This window comes from Sciurus vulgaris (genome assembly GCF_902686455.1).
Source record: "Sciurus vulgaris genome assembly, chromosome: 3".
Classification (NCBI taxonomy): Eukaryota; Metazoa; Chordata; class Mammalia; order Rodentia; family Sciuridae; genus Sciurus; species Sciurus vulgaris.
This window is the reverse complement of record NC_136463.1, coordinates 177,765,442-177,787,412: the sequence shown is the minus strand read 5'-3', so window position 1 is coordinate 177,787,412 and position 21,971 is coordinate 177,765,442. Positions and strand designations below refer to the sequence as shown.

At 38.4% G+C, this 21,971-nt stretch overlaps 1 protein-coding gene and 1 pseudogene across 3 annotated transcripts in view; both read right to left on the bottom strand.

Moving 5' to 3' along the window:
• Positions 1 to 21,971, bottom strand: part of RHBDD1 (rhomboid domain containing 1) — a 134,451-nt gene that overhangs the window by 92,957 nt on the left and 19,523 nt on the right. For both annotated transcript variants that reach the window (XM_079132651.1, XM_079132650.1), the window contains 2 exons: positions 16,693 to 17,208; positions 14,942 to 15,074 (listed from right to left, as the gene is read on the bottom strand). In XM_079132651.1, the coding sequence (XP_078988777.1) occupies positions 14,942 to 15,074; positions 16,693 to 17,125 (566 nt within the window). In that variant the 5' untranslated portion in view covers positions 17,126 to 17,208. The remainder of the gene's footprint in view (positions 1 to 14,941; positions 15,075 to 16,692; positions 17,209 to 21,971) is intronic.
• Positions 1,620 to 11,808, bottom strand: LOC306656987 (vacuolar protein sorting-associated protein 28 homolog; annotated as a pseudogene). Its single transcript has one exon. The product of its transcript is annotated as a vacuolar protein sorting-associated protein 28 homolog (transcript).

Here is a 21,971-nt window from a genome sequence, read left to right as displayed (position 1 = left end):
CGGGTAGGAGAGCACAAGACGTAAAGGTGTGTGAGTTTTGGGTCACTGTGACCAAAATGCCCAACAAAAACTACTTTAGAGGAGAAAAGGAGAAACAGCACTCCTGTTTTCAGAGACACAGTCCATGGCTGGCCAACTCCACTGGCCCGAGTCCGAAGAGAAGAACATTATGGCAGGAGGATGTGACACAGGAAAGCTGTCAGCTCAGGGCAGCCGTGAAGCAGGGGGAGGGAGTGTAAGGAGTCACGTGATCCCCGAGGGCACACCCCCAGAGACCTCCTTCCTCTAGACACACCCCAACTGCCTACAGTTACCAGGAAGTATTCCATCCAAATCCACTGAATAGATCAACCCACTGATGAAGTCATAGCTCCTCATCTAGTCATCTCACCTCTGAACAGTCCCTCATTGCCTAGCACATAAGCTTTTGGAAAATGTGCTACTATAGTTAATTTGAATAACTTGAATTTTCTACTACAAACAACATATTCTCAATAAAGAATTTGGAGGAACAAATTTAAAGGAAAAAATGATAATATCAATAAATCCATCATCTTGAGTTAATCACTAAATATTTTGGTATGTTTCTCTCAAGCTGTTTTTGAATGACTATTCTACTTTGAAAAAAAAAATGAACACTACATTATATGTAACATTATATGTAATACTTAATATGTGATTTTTTTGCGGGGGAGGGGGACTGATTCCCCAGGGGCATTTTAGCACTAAGCTACATCCCCAGACCTTTATATTTTTATTGTGAGACAGAGTCTCACTAAATTGCTGAGGCTGGCTCCAAATTTGGAGTCCTCCTTCCTCAGCCTCCCATGTTGCTGGGAATACAGGTGTGTACCACCACACCTGGTCTTGATATTATTCTTTCAACATTTCTCATGAGCGTTTTCCAGTTTCATTAACATAATCTCGACCACACCATCTAAACGGCTTTGTAATATCCTATCATCATTATTTCTTGAATCATTACCTAGTATTGGATGTATAAGTGATTCCTCACTTTTCAGTTCTTCATGACAAGAGACTGATAATCTTTTTTTGTTTATTTATAATTTGTTTAGATTCTTAGAAAGGTTAATTATTGTAAAAAAAGGATAACTGAACCAAAAGGTATAAATCTTTTTAAGGTTCTTAATGCTTATTAAATAATTTCACAGAATGTCTGTCCCAATGTACAGTCAGTCCCATTAGAGGTTTACATAAGCTTTCATTTCACCAACTCATATATAATAGTGAGGAAAAAAAATTTAACTAGTTATATTAATAGGCAAAACAGCTTATTAAAGGGCAAAATAGCCCTTTAATTTATAATGTATTTTGACCTGGGGACAAAAAAACCCTGTTCCTCTTATCTTCATTTGAGGTTATGTTCAATATTTTTATGCTTAGAAATTTAAATTTTCAGCCAGGTGACTATAAACCCAGCTACTTGGGAAGCATGACATGATGAATTGGAGGTCAGCCTGGGCAACACAGCAAGACCCCACTTCAAGAAAACAAAACAAATTTAAATTTCCTTCACATATTCTTAGACATTTTTCACATCTTATTATATCTTCTAAACATTAGAAATCTGTGAAAAAAAGCTTAATTCCATTGATTAAATAACCACACTTTTCCGACTGATTTTTTATGTTATTTTTATCCTGTTTGTGGCCTATTATGTCCTAAAAAGATATGTCTTAGATTCAAGGCACCACGGCAATATAAATTATGAAAGAGACATATATTGTTAGAAATAAAACTTGTTATTTATTTGACCTGTGTGTTATGAATGACTATAAAATTAAAATGTTTTCCTCTTGAATTCAGAAGGGAACAATGACCATTTAAAGAGAGATAAATTAGAACCAAATTATTTTATCTCTCATATAAGCTAATGAGAATCCAACTTTAAATGGAAGGAACGTTTATGCACTCTGCAGCCTGTTCTCAGCTGGTTATCACAGAATAATTGATGTACTAATGATTTCAATTCATAGCACCGACTGTCTTCATTTTGCATAATTTGAACCAAACCTGAATGTAAATGGAAAATAGTCCTCTTGCCTATTTAACTCCCATGACTTTTAACTAAAACTCACTTAATACTGCAGCAGAATAACAGGAAATTAGCGAATATAAAGAACTATTTTAAAACATTCCTCAGACTGAAATGGGAAGAATTAAGTAAATACATCAGAAATCTCTAGAGATGTGATTTATCATCTTATTAGTTGAGAATGAATATTTAATTGTATAACATTTATCTCCAATAGTGTCTCCTGGAAAAAATTTCCAAATAGGCCAAAGTATATATTCTAAATACTCTAAAGGAAATAAAGGGGCTTCATAGGCTTCATTATTTTTTTAATGAAAAAAAATTAGCAAAAAAATATCAAGTCAATTATTGTTAAATTTATAATTAACTTTTCAGATTAAGAAGCATTTTTTGTGTAAAACACATTACACAGGGCTCTTCAATTTGACATATTTATTCACATCACCTACTAAGCTTGAACTGACTTTTCTTGAGTTTTAAAACAATTCCTTTTTACAATAACCTCCAGTCACTATTATCTGAGACATTCAACACAGTGCACCCAAGTCTTGCACCTGCCATCCAGTCACCAGAATTGGTTATTAACAAGCCTACTTAAATACAGCTTAAGTTAGTGTTGTCATCTACACACCCACTATTATATCACAGCATGCTGGCCAATTAGGTACAGCCGGATAGTGAACCTTAATCCAGACAATTCTGTTCAACTAGAAAAGCAGCTGCCTCCTGATTTCTACCTACTGCTCTACAACCAGCATTCTGAGCTGGCCAACTGGATAGAACAGGCCCTAAACAGGATCTAATTTGCAGCTTGTGTAGTCAGGTTGGTATGGAAATTTCTCACATGGTATTTCCATCTCTGTTTACCATGTTTATTTTTTAATGGAACCACAGCAGGCCTGCCCAATTTGCAGAAGACAATATGTATTCATGCACTTAAATTAAAAACTTGCTTACAAACCATGCTGTGTGGCTAATTGGACATTGCTTCTGAATTTCATGAAGGCAAATGAGAGCTAATGTTTACACACAGATATTCAGGAAAGGTATTTTGTAATTTCATCCAAAAATAAATAAAACCAACGGTCATAGTCCAGAGAAGCTGTTATGGACTAAACTGTGCCCTCCTCAAATTAACGTGTTGAAACCCTAAGACCCAATGTAAAGGTACTTGGAGATGAGGTCTTCTCGAAATAGGTTTGATGGGGTCAGGAGGGTGGGGCCTTTGCAACAGGATTAGCACCCTTATAAGTAGTGAAAACAGAATTTGCACATTTGTGCCTACATGTCCTTTGTCCATCCATCTATCTGTCCCTCTTTCTTTCTCCCCTTGCTACATGAGGACACAGGAAAAGTAGCTTCAGTAAGAAATGATCATGCTGGCAACTGGATCTTAGACTTCTAGCTCTAGAACTGTGAGAAATAAATTCTGTTGTTTAAGCCACACAGTCCATGGCATTTGTTATGCTCTCCGGAGCTAATTAAGACAGCGCCTAAGAAGACATGAGGACCAAATTGTACGTGGTATCCTGGATAGGATCCTGAAACCAAAAAAAGGATGTCAAGTGAAAACTGGGAAATCTGAATGATGTATGGGCTTTCATTAAAAATGATGTGTCAATATTGGTTTGTTAGTTGTAACAAATGTATCATACTAATATTAAGATGTTAACAGGTGAAACTAGGTGTAGGGGTACATGGAGTTTTCTGTACATTTTGTAATTTTTCTGTTAACTTAAAACCATACTAAAAAAAGGAAATTTATTTAAAATATATAAATAATGTCTGTCTTTAATTTCTCCCTAAAAATTATCACTTTTTTATTCTTAATAGAAAAGACTTTCTTGTTCTTAGCTATGGTCTACAGTGTATCTTTATCCATTAACATTAGCAGAAAAGAAATTCTCTTTAAGTCATTACTTACTGACACTAAAATTGTACGGTATAGTTAGGTCTTTTGTACATTTAATCTGATAAAAACCACCTGGTATTCATTATCATCATTCATTAACATTGAACAATAACAATATTAAAAATATTTAGAGGGCATAAACACAGACAAGGAAATACAACTGACTAAAAAGGAAATGAAAATATCTCATTTCATGAGAAAAGAATCGTAAAAAAACAGCAATAGAATAATTTTTGTTATGTATCAAGCTTCCAAGAGCTTTAAAAGAATATTCACATCATCAAGGAACTGAGGAAGTAAGGAAGCTAGCACTTTCAGATGCAGTTGGTCAGCTATAAACTGGAACAAACAGAAAGCAAGGTGATACTACTACACTCTATATACTCTGTACCAAGAGTCGTGAAAATAGTTCAAACCCTTATTCTTCTAGGATGGACTCCAAGGACTTGCAGGTAATGGTCTGAAAATCTTCATTTGTAATCTGAATGAATACCAATAACATTAGTATGTAAAAGTAATGAATGAAAATTAAATTAAGGAATCACTATGCAACCATTAAAACAGGTTTTAAGAGATCTGTGCTTAGGAATAGTAAATGAAAAAATAAAAAACAATTGTGTAAAAGGGGTAGAGGTAAGTGACAGCATAATGCTAACAGTAATTTTTTCTGGGTTTGGAGACTATGGGCAGTTTGTTCATCATACATTTCTATATTTTTCAAATTTTCTACAGTGAATATGTTTATCTTTCAGTTAGAAGCTGGGAAATAAGGTTGCCTTTTCATTTAACCACTGTTTCCTTTTTAGTTTAATTAAATATTTAACAATTTTTTTAAAAAATTGATACACTAATTCTCTTAGAAAAGAGTAACTGAAGAAAATGCAGCAGACAAAATAGTCTTTTCTGCTCTTCATGCAATTCCCATTAAGCTCTAAGCTCTAAATTCTTCCCACAGTGGTCAGGGAATGGGTGGATCACTCAGTCCAGCTGTGTAGGACAGGGCTGAGTCTTCTCTCTTTCCACAGGCTTGGCCTGCAGAGCCAGGGAGATAATTTATATTCCCCTTTTCCCTCAAAGAGTTCCAACTACACTGGGAGGGAAAGTCTCCTGCTTGGAAATTTCTCATTCTCATCTCATAAAATCTAACTCAAGGGAATCACTGTTTTGGGTTAAGTATTGCTCACACCTTGAGTTCTGTTCAACCGCATGCCCTCCTGGGAGGCAGGCCAAATTAACTAACTCTTTCAAATGACTCAAACAACTTGCCATTATGGTAGCCTACAGAGAAGACAGGGAGGAAATATATAAATGGACATGCAAGGAATGCAGAAGAGAAATTTCCCCTGCTTCACTATTCTCCTCTGGACAGTCCTGGAATGTAGATTTAAACTGAACTCATAACAGGTTGTGAGAACATGTTTCCATGAAATAAAACAAAACAAAGGATGAATATCATTCTATATACATTGGCCATCTAATACTATTAGGAAAATGTGAAGGTTCCAGTAGATACAAAGATAAAATGTGATGCTACCGTATAAAGAGAAAAAGACGGTGTTTCAGAAAACTCTCATCCTGGACAATGAACATGTGTACATATATGCACAGAGCACTTTGTGCTACATAATACAGTAAACTGGCATAACTCCTTGAAAAACAACTTCAGCTATCCTTGAATAACCTGAATCCCAAGCAGCTCTCAGTGACTGCCACATACACTGACCAACCCCAGAGGAGATCATCAAATTTCTTCTTGAGTTCCAATCATCAGGCCATTTTCTATAAAAGAGGCTTTCTCTCTCAAGCATAATTAATTCAAATATTACTGGATCTACCTATTTGTTACCTGCTTCTTTAAACAAACTACTGTCGTGTATGTGTAGTGTGTATATATAAATTTTAGTTGTAGATGGACACATTTGTTTATTTATGTATGCATGTATGTATGTGGTGCTGAGGATCGAATGCAGTGCCTCACACATACTAGGCAAGTGCTCTACCACTGAGCTACAGTCTGAGCCCCTGATGTATATTTTCATCCAATATCCACTAGTTTTGTTTTATTTTCTACTAAGCAGCTAGAAATACTTTTACATTTCAAAAAGTTTACCATGAAATATTATACTTACATTTTGGAAAATGTGTTAATTTTTATACCTTACTTCCTCCTTTGCTATAGATAACTCTTCTTACATTTCCAGAGGGTTTTATTAATAACAGTTTATAACTGTAAACCTGTTATTAGCATTTCTGGCTTAGGTGAAGTCTAACTCTACCAGTACTCATTCCACATACACACAACTATCTTGAGAGCACAGTCATGAGTGGCCTTATGAATAAACAGTGCTTGTTGTAACAAAGGTAATAGATGAGAAGAAATTTGTGAGTGCAGTCTGTTATTCTCATTACCACCGAAGTCCTAACAATCAAATTCTCTTTTCTGCTAAAGGCAATAAATGATGCTGATCCTATATGTATATTTAAATTTAGTTTAAGCAAACAAATAATGACTTTAAAACTGCTTTCAAATTTTTTCTGTATTGTGTTTCACATAAAAGTTCATTTGAGACTTGACCTAGCACACATGCATCTATAGCTGAAGGCAAATTCCCTGAGATTATACTTACCCTTACTACAGGCAACACTAGTATTTCTATGCCTTTTTTCCTTTTTCCTTTTTGGAATGCTGGTTGTGACCCACTAAATTCATTTCATAGGTCCTTAAAGGATAAGGACCCAGAAGTGGAAACCACTGCTTTAAAGCCCCAATGTTTGGCAGGTGATGCTATTGGCAACTGACAGCAGCTCAGGATGGACCTGTCCCCAAAGCCTTTTCTTTTGTTCTCTTCCTTCCACTCTACAACCTCCCACTAACTCCCTAAACACTGCTTTTGAATTCTTTTCATTCAAATCATTGCTGACATCACTAGTTCTGCAAAACAAATCTCCCCAAATTGAAGTGGCTTATATATAAAACAAAAACCATTTTCTGGGGCTCAGATCCTGCGGGTCAAGAATTGATGAAGAGCACCCAGGGGCGGCCGGCCTCTATTCCGCCCTGTGTAGTCTCAGCCTGAAACCTGAGGCTGGGATGACTGGGTGGCTGTAGGTAAATGCCATGCACTCACATGCCTGGCAGTAACACCACCCACCGGAGGGTGGAGGGCAGAGTCAGGGAAGACACACTCCTCACATGGGCTCCAGAGGTAAGTATCTCAGCTTACAAGGTGAAACATCTGCTGACACAGGAGTAATGTGACACCTGCCTGGACTCTATTGGTTACAGTGAGTCATAAATCTACTTGATTTAAGGGCAAGTGAACTGAATTCCACCTCTTGATGGCAGGGTGGCAAAGTTTCAAAGGACGGGTGGGACAGGTGAGTTGTTACGATCGTTTTCTAAACTGTTATTCCACAATCTCACTAATGCCAGAGGCAAAGATCCAACAGTGTACTGTGTAGCTAAATCCATGTATGTGTCAATTGGCACTTCAAACTAAATGAATCCAAACTGAACTCAACCTCCTCTTTACACTCCCTCAGTACCAATGGAGAAGAAAGAACTTTATGCTGTATTATAGGCAAATATGCCATAAGCATTTAATCATAAAATGTAAACAGATACAAGGAAAGAATTCAAAGCGGCATTGTACCTTCATATAGTCTAAGGAATTCTGTCCCAAATGGGACACAGACACAGTTCATAGACAATATCAGTAAAAAGAGGGACAAGTAGCCAAGTAGCCGTTCCTTGTTGTATAGAGTCAACAGTTTGTGTTGACAGTAAACAGCGATTCCAGTAGCTCTACAGAGTTTTAAATACCCCACTTCCTCCCTCTGCCTCCCATCCCCGACAACACAAAGCTCCCTTGGAAAAGGCTCTACCTGTTCAGGTCCCACATCACGGCTTTTCTTTGCATACCAGATAAGAAGCCTTCTAGTTACTAGAGAGGTGACCTCAAGATTCACAGCAACTCTCAAACTGCTCCATGGACAACTGAAAGTCCCCAGGACTCTTCCAGAGGTTCATGAAGTCAACGTGCTTTGCCTAACAGTATTAAGACATGGCTGCCTTTTTTACTGTGTTCACATTTGCACTCATGGCACAAAAGCAATGGTGACTACAACTGCTGTCTTGACGTGAATCAAATGAATCAAGGCAGCAGGGAGTACCAAGAGTCACTGCATTCTTCACAGTTATACATTTTTTTTAAAATGCAAGCTTTATTTAAGAATGCTCTTGGTGAAGAGGTAAAATTCTGCTTAATATGTTGTGTAATAAAATGAGAAACATGCATGAAACATTGCAGCTAAATAGCAAAGGAAGATGCATAGGGTCCAAGAAACATATGTGTGTGGTTGTCCAGCTAAGAGATAAGCTAGCTGCGCTTTTCATGGACCATCTCCTTACTATGCTTATCTGAAAGAAAAAAATGATGACCTCTAGCTAAATAAATGCAAAAGGGTACACATTTTCTCAACAATGGGCAACACAAGCCTTCAAGGCAAATAGCTGACAATATTTATTGCCAATGATAAAATTTGAGCTTTCAAGTGGAAATTAGAATTTTAGAAAACTTCTACCACTGTGGGCTTGGACAGTTTCCTAGTACTTAGAGACTTTTCTGATGAGATCAGTGATGGTTTAAACCAATGTGATATTTTGATATTGTAAAATTGAATTTTTCAGAATTTACAAAGCCTACATAATTAGCAAACCACTAACAAATGATATTAGAACATCATACATGGGAGAAAGATTCCTTCCAAGTTCAAGACAGACCAATGAATTTTAAGATTTCAGAACATGGAATGACTCACTGATATGGTTTCAGATTCAACAATGGAACTAACCTTCAAAAAACTGTACTATCACCAGGACTAGCATTACTGCTCTTGTGCTTTGACCTGAATATAAGCACTGCAATTCTGCAACAATCTGCCGAAATGACTAAGGCACTCTGAGACTGAAAGTCAGGAGGAAAGGAGGATGGGTGGGAAGGAGTGGGAGAGGAACCACATTCATATAAATTTTATTATAGTATATTGTTATAATTATTCTATTTTATTATTAATTATTGTTAATCTCTTACAATGTTTAATTTATAAATCAAACTTTACCAAAGTTTACTTTTTATAAACTTTTCTTTTTTGATAAAGTTAAACTTTGTCAAGGGAAAAAGGCATAGTACATACAGGCTTCAGTATTATTAGCAGTTTTAGGCATCCCCTGGGGGTCTTGAAATGTATTCCCTGTGGACAGAGGTACTACCATACACTTACTTTTCATAAAAACTTACTTATGTCAACCCATAGTGAGCTTATTACTGTTATTTTAAGCGAATTTTAATAAATGTTATGAATTTGTTCATTTGATAAATATTAATTTCTTTAAAATCCTGTTTTAATCTTAGATACAGCAAATATTTATAGGCATAGTTCCTGTAGATAAAAATTCTTTGGTATTCTCAATAATTTTTAAGACTTAAATTGGTCTATGACCAAAAGTTAGGGAACTACTGGTTTAGAGTGAATTGGAAAACCTGACTGCTGAAACTTATATATTTGGCTCTCCCTTAAACACCAGCTGGTATTTGAGTAACTCATAGTAAAGAATATAAAACTTTCTATTTATCAATTTCAAGAGATAGTGCAAAGATTTGAGATACTAGTAGCAAACATCTGATTAATTTAGTGACATAGAGAAGAAACCGAAGTCTAGAACTAGATCTAGTACAGTGGTTGAGGAAATAAAAAAGGAACAAGTATATAAAAAAGGAGAAAGGTTCCAAAGGCCCAGCTGAAAGTTTATGGGTCACAACAAAAATAATTCTCATGTTTTGGAAATTTCTACATGTCAAGAAACACTAAGTTCTTTAATATATTATGTCACATCATCACTGCAACAACTTTGTAAAGGAGGAATTATTATTTCCATCACTTAAAAGAGGAGGAAACTGACATACAGAAAGAATAACAGAATCTGGGCTGGAGTTATGGCTCAATGTAGAGCACTTGCCTGGCATGTGTGAGGCCCTGGGTTCAATACTCAACACCACATATAAATAAATAAAAGATCCACTGACAACTAAAAAAATTTTTAAAAAAAGAAAGAAAAAGAATAATGGAATCAGAAAATGATCCTTCACAAATCTCCTTGAAATAACCAATTCAGACAAGGACTGTCATTGACACATACTAAAACCAAAAGGCAAAGTTATGGGGAATAGCTACCTACCTAAGGATGTTCATGTATCACCCCACAGACTGCTTGCTAATTGCAACTCTTTGTCCCTTTGGCCTTGCTCACAGCATCTTTATTGGGTATGAGTCCTGGACATCAAGTCTCAGGAAAATGTCCAGGGTGGGTGTGACCAAAGGGAGTGAGGAATTGTCCTCAGAGAGCCACACCACATCCCCCATGGGCCACACTGAGGCTCGGGTGTGCAGGAAGCGGTTAAAGGCGCTGTAGGCAAACTCCAGACTGAAGAGCATCTGGCATACCTGGGAGTCATTCAGCTCGTCAGATGCCAATAAGCCACTAGGGGTAGCCACCGGCTGACTGGCAGTCCTCGAAGTCTGGGGGCAGATGGCTCATGCAGTGCATGGTCTCCATCAGCTCTCGCAGGTTGCGTTGGATCTCCTCCATGGTGAGGGCCTCCAGGTGCAGTTTGTCCACGACTGTGATGAAGAGAGAGGAAATGCAGTGACTGGGGTGACCCTTCTTCTCCTTGATGGTGGTGGACCTATCCTCCTTGGCCTTCTCCATAGAGTGGGGGCAGTCCAGGCAGCACTTGGGGCAGAATTCATCAATGGAATTGACTTGAGCCTTGAACCTGCCAGAATGCAGCTTTGTACCAGACCAGGAGCTGAGAGCAGGGTGCAGTGCACTTGTGGGAGTGACGCAGTCCTTGACGAATGCTTTTCCCAGTGCCTGCACTGTCTTCACTGCTGCAAACAACTCCGCCATGCTGTCACACTTCTCCCTCTCCTGGGCATTCCTGTACAACTTCACCTCTTCATTCAGCTCTGGCTCGTTCCCAGGGGCTCCCATGCCCAGAGAGGCTGGGATTCCATGAAACATCTTGCAGGCTCTGTCAGCCACAGTGAGCCCTGGGCAAATCCAGCCACTTCCGGCAATGGCGCTGGGGGCACAACCTGGTTTTTATGTCCTACCTGCTGTGATGCCCCATCACCTCTCTGGAATTGCCTTTTTTTTTTGGGGGGGGGGGGGTGGAAGGGGGTGATATTAAGGATAGAACCCAGGGCCTTGTGCATACTAGACAAGCTTTTTGCCACTCAGCTACTTCCCCAGCCCTCACTTTGTAGTATTCTTGCCAAAGAAACCAGTTTAATCTGAATCTAATCAAGCCTTTAGACCTAATTTGAATTTCCAGAAATGCAGGGGCTAGAGGGACAAGTTAAAGAAACAAGCAGAAACAAGCAGACAAAGACATGGTAACATACTATAAAACAGGACATCGGATATTTTCCAAATGTCAATGTCATACAAAAATAAGAAGGAACAGGGGGAAGAACTCTTCTAAAGGAGGACAAAGAAATGTAATAATTAAATATAATATGTGAACTTTGGATCCTGGTCCTCCTTGGCTGCAAAAAAAATAAAATCTAAAAGACATTTGAACTGCAAAAAAATTTTAATATGGACACTAGACAACATTGGGAAATCACTGCTACTTTCCTTAGAATGACAAAAGTAATGGGGTTATATAAAAGAATATCTTTATTTTTAGAACATGAATGCTTAAGTTTTTTCCCACTTAAGTTTTTAGTGGTAAAGCTATTATGATAAAAATTTACTTTCAAATAATTGTTACCTTATTTTTGAAAGTTTTTATAATAAAAAAATGGAAACGAGCAAAAAAACCCTATTAAATATATTTTTCTCCCATTTGCTCAATCTAACCAAGTTAAATATATTTTTCTCCCATTTGCTCAATCTAACCAAGTTTTTAGTAGGGTCAAAGTAATTACTCTTGTCAAACATTAGCAGTGAAGCAGTACCCAAAGCCAAGGGGTTAATGTTTTCAGAACTACCATATTATTCCAAAGAATCTCCCAAGGCCCAAATGCAGTCGTGGCCTGCTTAATTACTGAGTGGCTTAGGGGCATTTTTAGAATGCTATCATTCAGGATGTAAAAATCAAACAGGAGAAGAGGGAGTGGGGAGTAGAACTCAAGCAAACAAGATTAAATAAGAGTTGACTTTATTTTATTAATTTTAAAAAGAAAAAGAAATGAGGTATGATTCCTTTTAGGAACATTGCACACTTCCAGTGATTTATTTCAAAATTTGGATTAAACACCTTTTTTTTTTCAAAGCCCTTTGATATGAATCACCTCTTTAACCCTTTAAAAGTGACTCATTAAACAGAGAGGTAAGAGATATTGCCATTTTAGAGATGAAGAAGATGGGGCTTGGGAAAGACATACAATTCGCCTGTGATCCCTTGGCTAGTACGTGTGTCCTGATCCTCTCACAACTTGGCCACTATCCTCTAGCAAGGTCACTGAGTGGCTATCTTACTCTTGGTGACATTCATTTCTCTGAGCTTCAGTGTTCTGCCTAGATAGCCTAAGGCTCATATGAGAAATTAAAGAGGCTCATAATTTGAACTAGAAAACAAATCTTAGTATCAGACCCCACTTCCTTCCATCAGCAGAATGTTGGTGGGGTGAGAGATGGGAAGGAAGCCCAGTCTACTCAGGAGGCAGCCTCCTCAAGTAGCTTCAGGGCCACCTGAGAAGCAGGGACAATTCTTCAAACACAGTCATCTCATAGGGTCACTGGACATGAAGGCAAATGAAAAGAGTGAGGCTGAGCAATCACTGAAATAAAGATACACAGGAGCACTTTGGTGGTCAACTCCACTCCTCACAGTACCTATTCAGAGTGCTTTGCCTTCATAAAACTTTGTAATTGGGAGAAATGACCAATTCCACGGCTTTCATGAAACACAGAGGTCCACCAAATGTTTGCTTTGTCAGATTTTTTTTTTTCCTCCCAAAGGGCAGCCCATATAGTTGTATGAGAAAAGCAGGCTTTGTACTAAAGATTTACAGTGTTTCCCCAGTGAAAATTGTAATTGACAACCACCAAGAGAAAACAATGCAAAGCAATGAGAACTCTGGTTTCTTCCAGTCTGCCAAGATTCATCTCAAAGAAGCACTGGCTTCTTAGGTTCCCTGGACTAGTGTTTAGTTCAGCCTTTATTTGGACACATGCATGAGTAGATGCTTGGATATTAGAAGTTGATCATTCGAAGCAGTAAAATCTTAAAAACCAAGATTTGTTCTTTCAAACTTCAAAGACAGGAAATTGTATTTAATTCTCATGCTCAGAATATCAGATCCCTCCACATAAGAATAAGCATATTAGACAAAAGTACAACCATACTTTTTGCATGTAAAGGGACCCTAAAAGAAAAAGAAAATGCATGATGAAATAGTTGCTTGAGAATATTAAAGGCTCTGTTATTCAGTGGATTCATTATAGTATAAAAGTTCAAGTACCAGAGGGAGTGATTTTCATATGAATGTTGGGTGTTGCCAGTCACATAGACGAGCCTATCGTCTACATAGAGAACCAAGTCACATCAAGCAAGTGAGGGAGCTGTGAGTGACAAGGTATAGAGAGGGCTGTTCAGATAAGGGACAGACATCACTGGACCCTTTTTCAAAGAAAACTTTGAAGATTTGTTAGGCTTTTTTCATTGAACTGTCACAAGTAACAATACAATTGTAAATGAGTGGTGTTCAGTGCCACATCACTGCCATTTATACACCAGCTGCCAATGGCTGCCCATGATGAGATATTAGCATTTAAGAGGGAGTTGAGGTTACTGGCTTGACACACAGCCCAGTAAGAATATTCTCAAAAAAAAGTATGACACCCAACACAGACACATAAATCAAAACCTAAGTAAAACTCCTGTGTGGAAAGGAGATAAGCAAAAACAAAACAAAACTCCTCCTTTTTGAATATTCCTGATTCTACAAACACTGTCCAGGACAGGTCCCCAGAGTAAAAAATAAACCAACCAACCATGTGTTTCCAGTTGTATAATATAGATTAAATGAAGTAAAACTGGAAGAGATGAAAAAATAACGCAACTCATCCCTTTTCTAAACAGAAAACAGAAAGAACCAAGTGTAGGGAGACAAGTACAGCATGAATGGGCAGGAGTGAGGAGGCCCAGATCCCCAGCAGTCTTGAGTCCACTGTGAGACTTCACCTCCACATCTCCATGTTCTCCTCTGTACAGGAAAGGACTCATCTGGATCAGCACATCTGAAACTGCTCTCAGAGCCCACAGGTTTCATGGAGATGCCTCTGAGGCAGCCACAGTGACACCAAACGACAGGAAACCAGGCCTCATGCTTTCTGTTACTCAAAACACTTCAGAGTCGTTCTGTATTATACATGGCATTCTGAGTAAAGCCTTCTGTTAAAGGGTCCTACTACCAAGATAATTCATAGCTATGTTAACAAAACCACCTTCCAAGTCCGAGTCCAGACTGACCAAGAGTAAATGTTAACATAGTATGAACTGTCTTGGTAATAAAAAAAAAAAAAAAAACAGACCAACACACCTTGTGGGCTTTCTTATCTTTATAATTATGTGATTTCTATGTACCTCTTTGGAACATTATTATTAGAATTAACTCTTGATTGGCTGATAATATTGATCCTCAAATCTTTATATTAGGTCTCTTATGTCTACTTAAAAGCTAAGGAAACTGAATCTCAGTTAACACAAGTACCCCAAAATAACACAACTCAGTAGTTGACAAGATTTAAACCTAGGAATCATTGATATTAAAACCATTAAACTCAATTCTGTCTTTATAGTTCATAAATAAACTTCACTGCAAGAACACTTTTACTTCATCACTATTACAATTCTTTCTCCATTCTTTCTTTACTTTATTCCCTAAGAGTAAACACTTACCCTGGTGAGAAGAAATGAATAGCCACAAGTTCTGCCCAACAAGCAAATTTGTTGGGTACAGGAAAGCCCAAAATGTTCACAAAGCCTCCAGGGCAATAATGATTGTTAAGAACTTTTAAGGCAAACAAAACTCCTAAAAGAAAATAGAGAACACAAAGATATCAACAATTTAAACGTGGAACCAACATTTACAAAGGAAATTAATTAAATGTGACAATGATTATTCAGTACATCTAACTTCATGCTCTGAAACATAACCTTCTACTCCTTATAACCCAGCTTTTGTTAAAAAGACAATGTTCAAGGCAGGCACCCCTTTGATGGGCCTTTAGTGTGCTACTAAGTACATAATACATAAAATGAGAATAAGACACCAGAAATGGTATTAAATGCCACTGAATTGTACACTGTAATACAGACAATTTTATACTATCTGAATTTTAATTCAACAGAAAGATTACTTGTAATGTGCATTTTTCCTAATCTCTATGAAAAGACATGTTGATGGCACAGTATATTTTCTTTCTTCTCCCAGTTAGATGAATAAGGATACATTTTAGAAAGAAGGGGGAAGGATGGCAGGGAAAGTACAAGGAAGCATTAGATTTCCTTGTTTGATGATTTTTTTTCCTTCCCTTCACATGCTAATATTTAAAACACCTACTGTGAGTCCTGAAGGAGATTTCAGTCTCACGAAATACCTGCAATGAGGAGGAAAGACAAAGGCCACATGGCTGAAGTCATGCAAGCTGATTTCAAACACTTACTGTGTAGCCTTGAGCTAGTTACCTCAATTTTCAGGGTCTTAGCTTTCTCAATATCAAGAGGATGCCACCTCCCTATGGATCTTCTGTGTGAATTAAATAGGACAAATTATGTAGAGTGACTACCATGGCTCCTAAAACATGGTGTGCATGCCATGTAAGGGTGCGGCACACTTATTTTAATGAAATTGAGAGGCACATGCACAACAGATCTCCTGGTGGCCTAAGACTGTTAATGATCCTCCTTTCTTGCTTGCAGCTCTCCAGAATAACTGGAATGTGCTAAATGAAACCTCCTGAGATAAAGGGGAACCCTTTATCTATCTCAGAATGTCCTTCAAAGCTTTGCTCAGTAACTCATGGTTGTCAAGCATATAACCCATCTGAGGTACAAGAGGAGCACATACAGTCAAGACTCTCTGCCCTGGGCAGCTTTCTGAGCCTTGGAGAACCAGCTCACAATGAATCCCAGGCTTCTGTTGTCCCTCGCTGCCCATCTGTAAGTAATACATTTGCTTCATGTAGTCTGTTGCATATGGGTGTGTTCTGCCTCACCAGACTCAGTCAAGGTGGTAACCAGTGCACAGTGAACCTGCTTCACAGGCACACTCATCATTATTTTTTTGCAGTGCTGGGGAATGAACCCAGGGCCTTCTGTATGTGAGGCAAACACTCCACGAACTGAGCTATATCCCCAGCCCTCATCTTTTTTTTTGGGAACTCCCTATCACAAATGTATCTGTGGGTCCTTCTGTGGCCCTGCCATGATGGGGCAAGTGCATGTTCCAGCACTACAGCTCCTACAAAACCTCCAGCAAGTCCTGGTTCGAACTGACCCAAGAGTACATGATGCTACATGTTACGGTTACAGCAAAAATAATGTCCCTCCTGTGCTCCAATCAGCCTGCTCCTCAAGATGCAGGCATAGTAATCCTTATAACCTTCACTGTCTTCATGCCTACTACCTCAGAAATGTGTCTTCCTTACCTGAGAAACCCACAGCACAGCTTCTTCTGTAGTCAGGCTCATCCATAAATTCAGCAGAAGCAAATTGCAAGAGCAAATATACCACCCCAGTGAGTAGGGAGAAGGTAGTGATGATATAGGCAAACCATCTACTTCCCAGTCTTCTCTCCAGTTTTACTCCTTTCCAGAGCATGGACGCCATATTGAAATACAAATGCCAATCATCAGCATGGTGGAAGGGAGAAAGCAGTAAACGTTGCCAGTCTTTTTGCTGGTAACACTTCTCCACGCTAAGGCAGGAATTATACAGTGGCTTCATAGGATTCAAGAAGAACCAGATGTTGAGAACCAAAGTTGCTAGAGTGACAGGTGGAATATTGTTGATCCCAACTTGGAAGATTTGAGAAAGGAGCAAAATGAGCCCCAAATTAGTCCCTCTTGATCTTCGCTGCATGGTTATATATCAGGAAAACAGCCCAGTGATGAGGAAATATGGTCAGATTTTAGGAAAATGGGGAGGTGTACAGACAGCTGAACCTAAAACATAATACATGTGAAAATCCATCAATTAAGAATGGGTACATTGATAAGGCATTCTCTTAAAGCTCACATTGGGTATATCCTACTTCCTATTCTAACAGAAATACTGTGTCTCCCAGAGCTGACTGACATACTTCCTTCATTTTGCCTTCTACCATAGAAATGTTATCCCAGATTCCAATGGACTAGTTAATGGACAGGTATGCTTTTCTGACAAACATACCATGAAATTATCACTTGTTAAGAAAAAAACAACTTGTAACCTAATGAAAAGCCTATTAAGATAATGAATAAAATATTAAATAATATTTTACTAAGAATCCTGGGCCAGGAAGTTTTACCCTTCCCATTTTTTTTTTTTTTTTTAAGAAATACTCAAGATGTCAACAAGCAGGTTTTAAGATTCAAGCATACATTATGTTCTATCCTGCCAGATATCAACTTCTTAAATATTTTATTTTCACACAAAAAATTGAGTTTTTAAGTTATCTACTATATGCCAAATCCTTGAATGAAACAGTTCTCGCCTTTAAGGAACTTGCTTTCCACTAAAAGGTAAACTAACAATCGCTACACATGTTCTAAGCACAAAGAGAGACAGAGCTCAGGGCCCAGGTACAACCCAATTCTGCCCACGGTGGTGACAGGACTACACACTCTTGAAGGGTGAACTGGAGCTAGCAACAGGAGTTCCATGGTTCAGCAGACTCTTCCCACCCTCTGAGCTGGGGCTGGCACAGTGACACGTTTTGCTGACAGAAAGTTTTCCCCATAGGGGAGTTGGAGTGGGGGAATACTATATGAACTCTGAGGCTAGATCTTAAGAGGCTCTGTAGGTTTCTCTCTCTCAAACCTTTTTCCAGCATGTGAACAAGGGTGGGCAGGTTGGCTAAATGATGAAAGAAAGAAATGTTCCAGTCACCTAATGGTCCTGGCCACTGGGCACCTAAACTCCACTAACAAAGCTGTCGCTGACCACAGATGCATAAGTGACTCCAGTGGAGTCCAACCTAATTTGTTGACCCACTGAACAGTGAGATAAATAAGTGGTGCTCACTTTATGTCAAGTTTTGGAATGATCGGTTTTGCAGCAATTACTAACTAATACAGAATATTTACTTTGAAGAAGGTTCACAAGAAGCTAGTAACAAGAGAGGGAGAGACAGACTAAAGATGCAAGAGATAGATAAAGAGAAACAAATCAAATTAAAAGGGAAGGGCCTTTTCCTCTTAATGGAAAGATAAAGGTCAGGTGTAGATATCAACAGCCAGAACAGGGGAAAGGATGTTGAAAGCTTCTCATTTACTGATCTGTGCTTTCTTATGGAGATTTCTTGGCCCCAACCCCAAGGAACTCACTCTGACACCCTAAGGATTCTAACTTAGCACAGCGAATAATAAGTGGGTTTTAGAGTAATAAAGGGCAAGATTCTCCCACTTAATAGTTCTCTGACCTAGAAGTCACTTAAACTTTCTGAACTTTAATTTCTCCACTTCAGGAATAACACCTCCTCCTCCCAGGATTACTGCAACATACTCCAAAGTGCTAAATAAATACTAGCTATTATCTTTGCTTTTATAAAGTGTACCACTTATGTGAAAATTAGTTCCCTTGCAAACGGTAGAATTTTAATAAGGCTCAAATGTGGATTTTTATCAGCATCACACCCAAAGTAATGACCCCTAAAAAACTATGCATACAAAAGTGTGTATGTGTGCATGTGTATATACACACCCATTACTATGACACACAAGTTTCTTTACTGCCATGGGCTTGTTATTATATTAGCTCTGTAGCATTCTCATAATTTAGAGAAATTTAATGAATTTTCAACTGAAAAGCTCCTAAATAATTTTGGAGAAATGGACTTTTTTCACATTGGGACTCAGGTCAACATTTAATTCTCTAGCTACAGACTCCTATGCAATCCCCCTAAATAATTTCACATGTCACACACACACACACACCCCTTATATATGTAAAACACATATATTTGAATATATCATTATTTATAAAAGGAGTAATGAAAAAACAGGGCCATGATCATTAAATAACCAGCTTACAAGAAATCACAAAATAGCTGGGCACAGTAGCATAAGCCTATAGTCTCAAAGATTCAGGAGGCTGAGGCAGGAGGATCACAAGTTTGAGGACAGCCTTGGCAGCTCGGTGAGACCCTGTTTCAAAATACATAAAAATGGCTAATATGTGGCTCAGTGCTAGAGTGCCCAAGTTCAATTGCCACTATAGAAAAAGAGAGAAAGAAATCACAAAATAAACCTTTCAATATCGGCGCAAACAGGCTCCTATGGGTGCTGAGCTATTTATAACATAAAATCAAAACTAATTATATCTTTGCTTAATAAAAAGCTTCCTTCCACCCACACCTAGGGCAGGCATGGAAGCATGTAAATAATCACAGGTTGAGGTGTGCGGATCCCAAGTTCCAGGTCAGTCTGAAGAACTTAGTGAGCCTCTGCCACACAATGAAAAATTAAAAGGGCTGGGGATGTAGCTCAGGGGTTGAGTGTCTCCAGGATCAGTTCCTAAAACCCAGAAACACACACACACACACACACACACACACCAAAAAAAAAAAAAAAAAAAAAAAAAAAAAACCAGACCGTAGATAGGTAAGTCCCCCTTAATTTGAATCCTGGTATTGAAGGGCATAAACAAAGGATGGAACTTCCCCAGTCCTTCCTCCACTGTGCACCCAGACCCACATCACTTTCCTTACTTCTGGCCACAACCAGTCTCCTTCCATGTGCATCCCACTCACCTCCCAGCTCATTCCCTGCAAGCTGACTGCCCTGCTCCACTGGACACCTCGCTGTCTGCTGCAGCCTCTCTCCTTCCAATCCACCTTTCCTGTTGTTCACTTTTTCTCTATCCCCTTTCACCTGCACACTGTGGACTTTCATGGTTTCTCTCATTATTTTTATTATATGATTCCCAGTTTTATATTTTTCAGGCTTGATTTCTCTGCAGATTTCAGGAACTTAATCTTACAGGATTATAGTCTTACAGACTATAGTCTGCCTGATGTCTTGGTTTCTGAAAAGTGAATTATCCTTTCCCACAGAATGATGATTCAGCCCTTCTTTCTTTTACTCCTTTATTTAATAAATATTATCAAGTGCTAAATGCATGCCAGTCCCTATATCAGGCACTGGAGGTACAACAAAGAACAAAATATTTAAAATCCCACCCCTTGAATGACAATTTGTATGTGTTAAGAAAATTAAAAAACAACAACAACAACAACAAAAAAACCACTGGTTGCAGTAAGGCAAAAGACAAATCATATTATGTATTCTGAATCTTCAGCAATTGCATGCAAAAGCAGATATAACCATAGTAAAAGTCAGAAAAACATAGTATCTTTTAGGCTGCACTTTCACAAAGGCCACTAGAGTAGTGAATAGGTAGAATGTAAGATTTGAGTATTTTAAGTAGCAAAGATAAATCAGTCCTATTTCACAAGTCAATAGGACAGTTTCCTGTTTGATGACACATTAGTCATCCTGTCACCGGATATTTAGAGAATCTGACTGGTCAATGTGAAGATTCAATCTGTAACCTGACCTTGTGGGCAAGACAGGCATAGTCCTAGAACACCAAGGAAAACACCACAAAAAATGAGCATTGACTACATAACAAATATCGTTAATGTCCTACTCATCAAATTCACAGAAATGTTTTGAGTGTTGTGTTGTACTCACACAGAAAACACTGAAAACCTATGCCATCTATTTGGTTTTGGAAGCAACTTGTACCACACACAGCTCAAGGACCAGCAGACTAGGCACAGCACTCCCTGCATCCCCACACACATTCCCTACCCCAGACTCAATATGCCCCAAAATGGGCACTGGACCACACCCTTTCCAAATCTGCTTCTCCTCTCAGTTCCCCACCTCACGACAAGGAATCTCCATTTATCAAGTTGTTCACATCAGAGATATGGAAATCGTCCTTGCAAGTCCTTTGCCCTCATCACTTTCTTATCTCTAAATTCCATCCATCAAGCTTTGTTAACACCCTGACCCTGCAATTCAGTATAGTATACTAGTAAATGCTGCTGTATATGAGCCTATACTCATACTCTACTAGTATATGAGTATATACTAGTCACAAAATGAGGTATCAGACAGATGTGGTGGCACATGCCCGTAATCCCAGCGGCTCAAGAAGCTGAAACAATGGATCACAAGTTCAAAGCCAGCCTCAGCAACTTAGCAAGGCCCTAAGCAACTTGGTGAGACCTGTCTCTAAATAAAATATAGCAAAGGGCTAGGGATGTGGCTCAATGGTTAAGCATCCCTGGCTTCAATCCCTGGTACCAAAAAATAAAAAAATAAATAAAAAATAAAAATAAATGTATCATGTGGCCATGCTCTGAAGAAAAAAATACCCCTTTCTGGTATTGTAGAGTCTACCCATAAACCAACGGTTGGTTATTAGGAAACTGTTGGTAGTTGGTTCTGCCTAAACATTGCGAAATATCTTGCAACATGCACTTCAGTCTTGTTCTTCACTCCAATTCATGTCTGCATGTAAACACATTCAGACACTCCTTGTTTTTTCTAGCATACTCAGGTTAATCAGAATAATCCCAATTTCTGTTTCCTGTCACCTCTTGGCATGCATACCCAAAACATCAAGCCCAATTGGAACAAATGTGAAACAAAGCACAGAAACAAGACAGGAGTTCATCATGATGTGTTAGATTTTTATTTGGTCTAATTTATGTGGT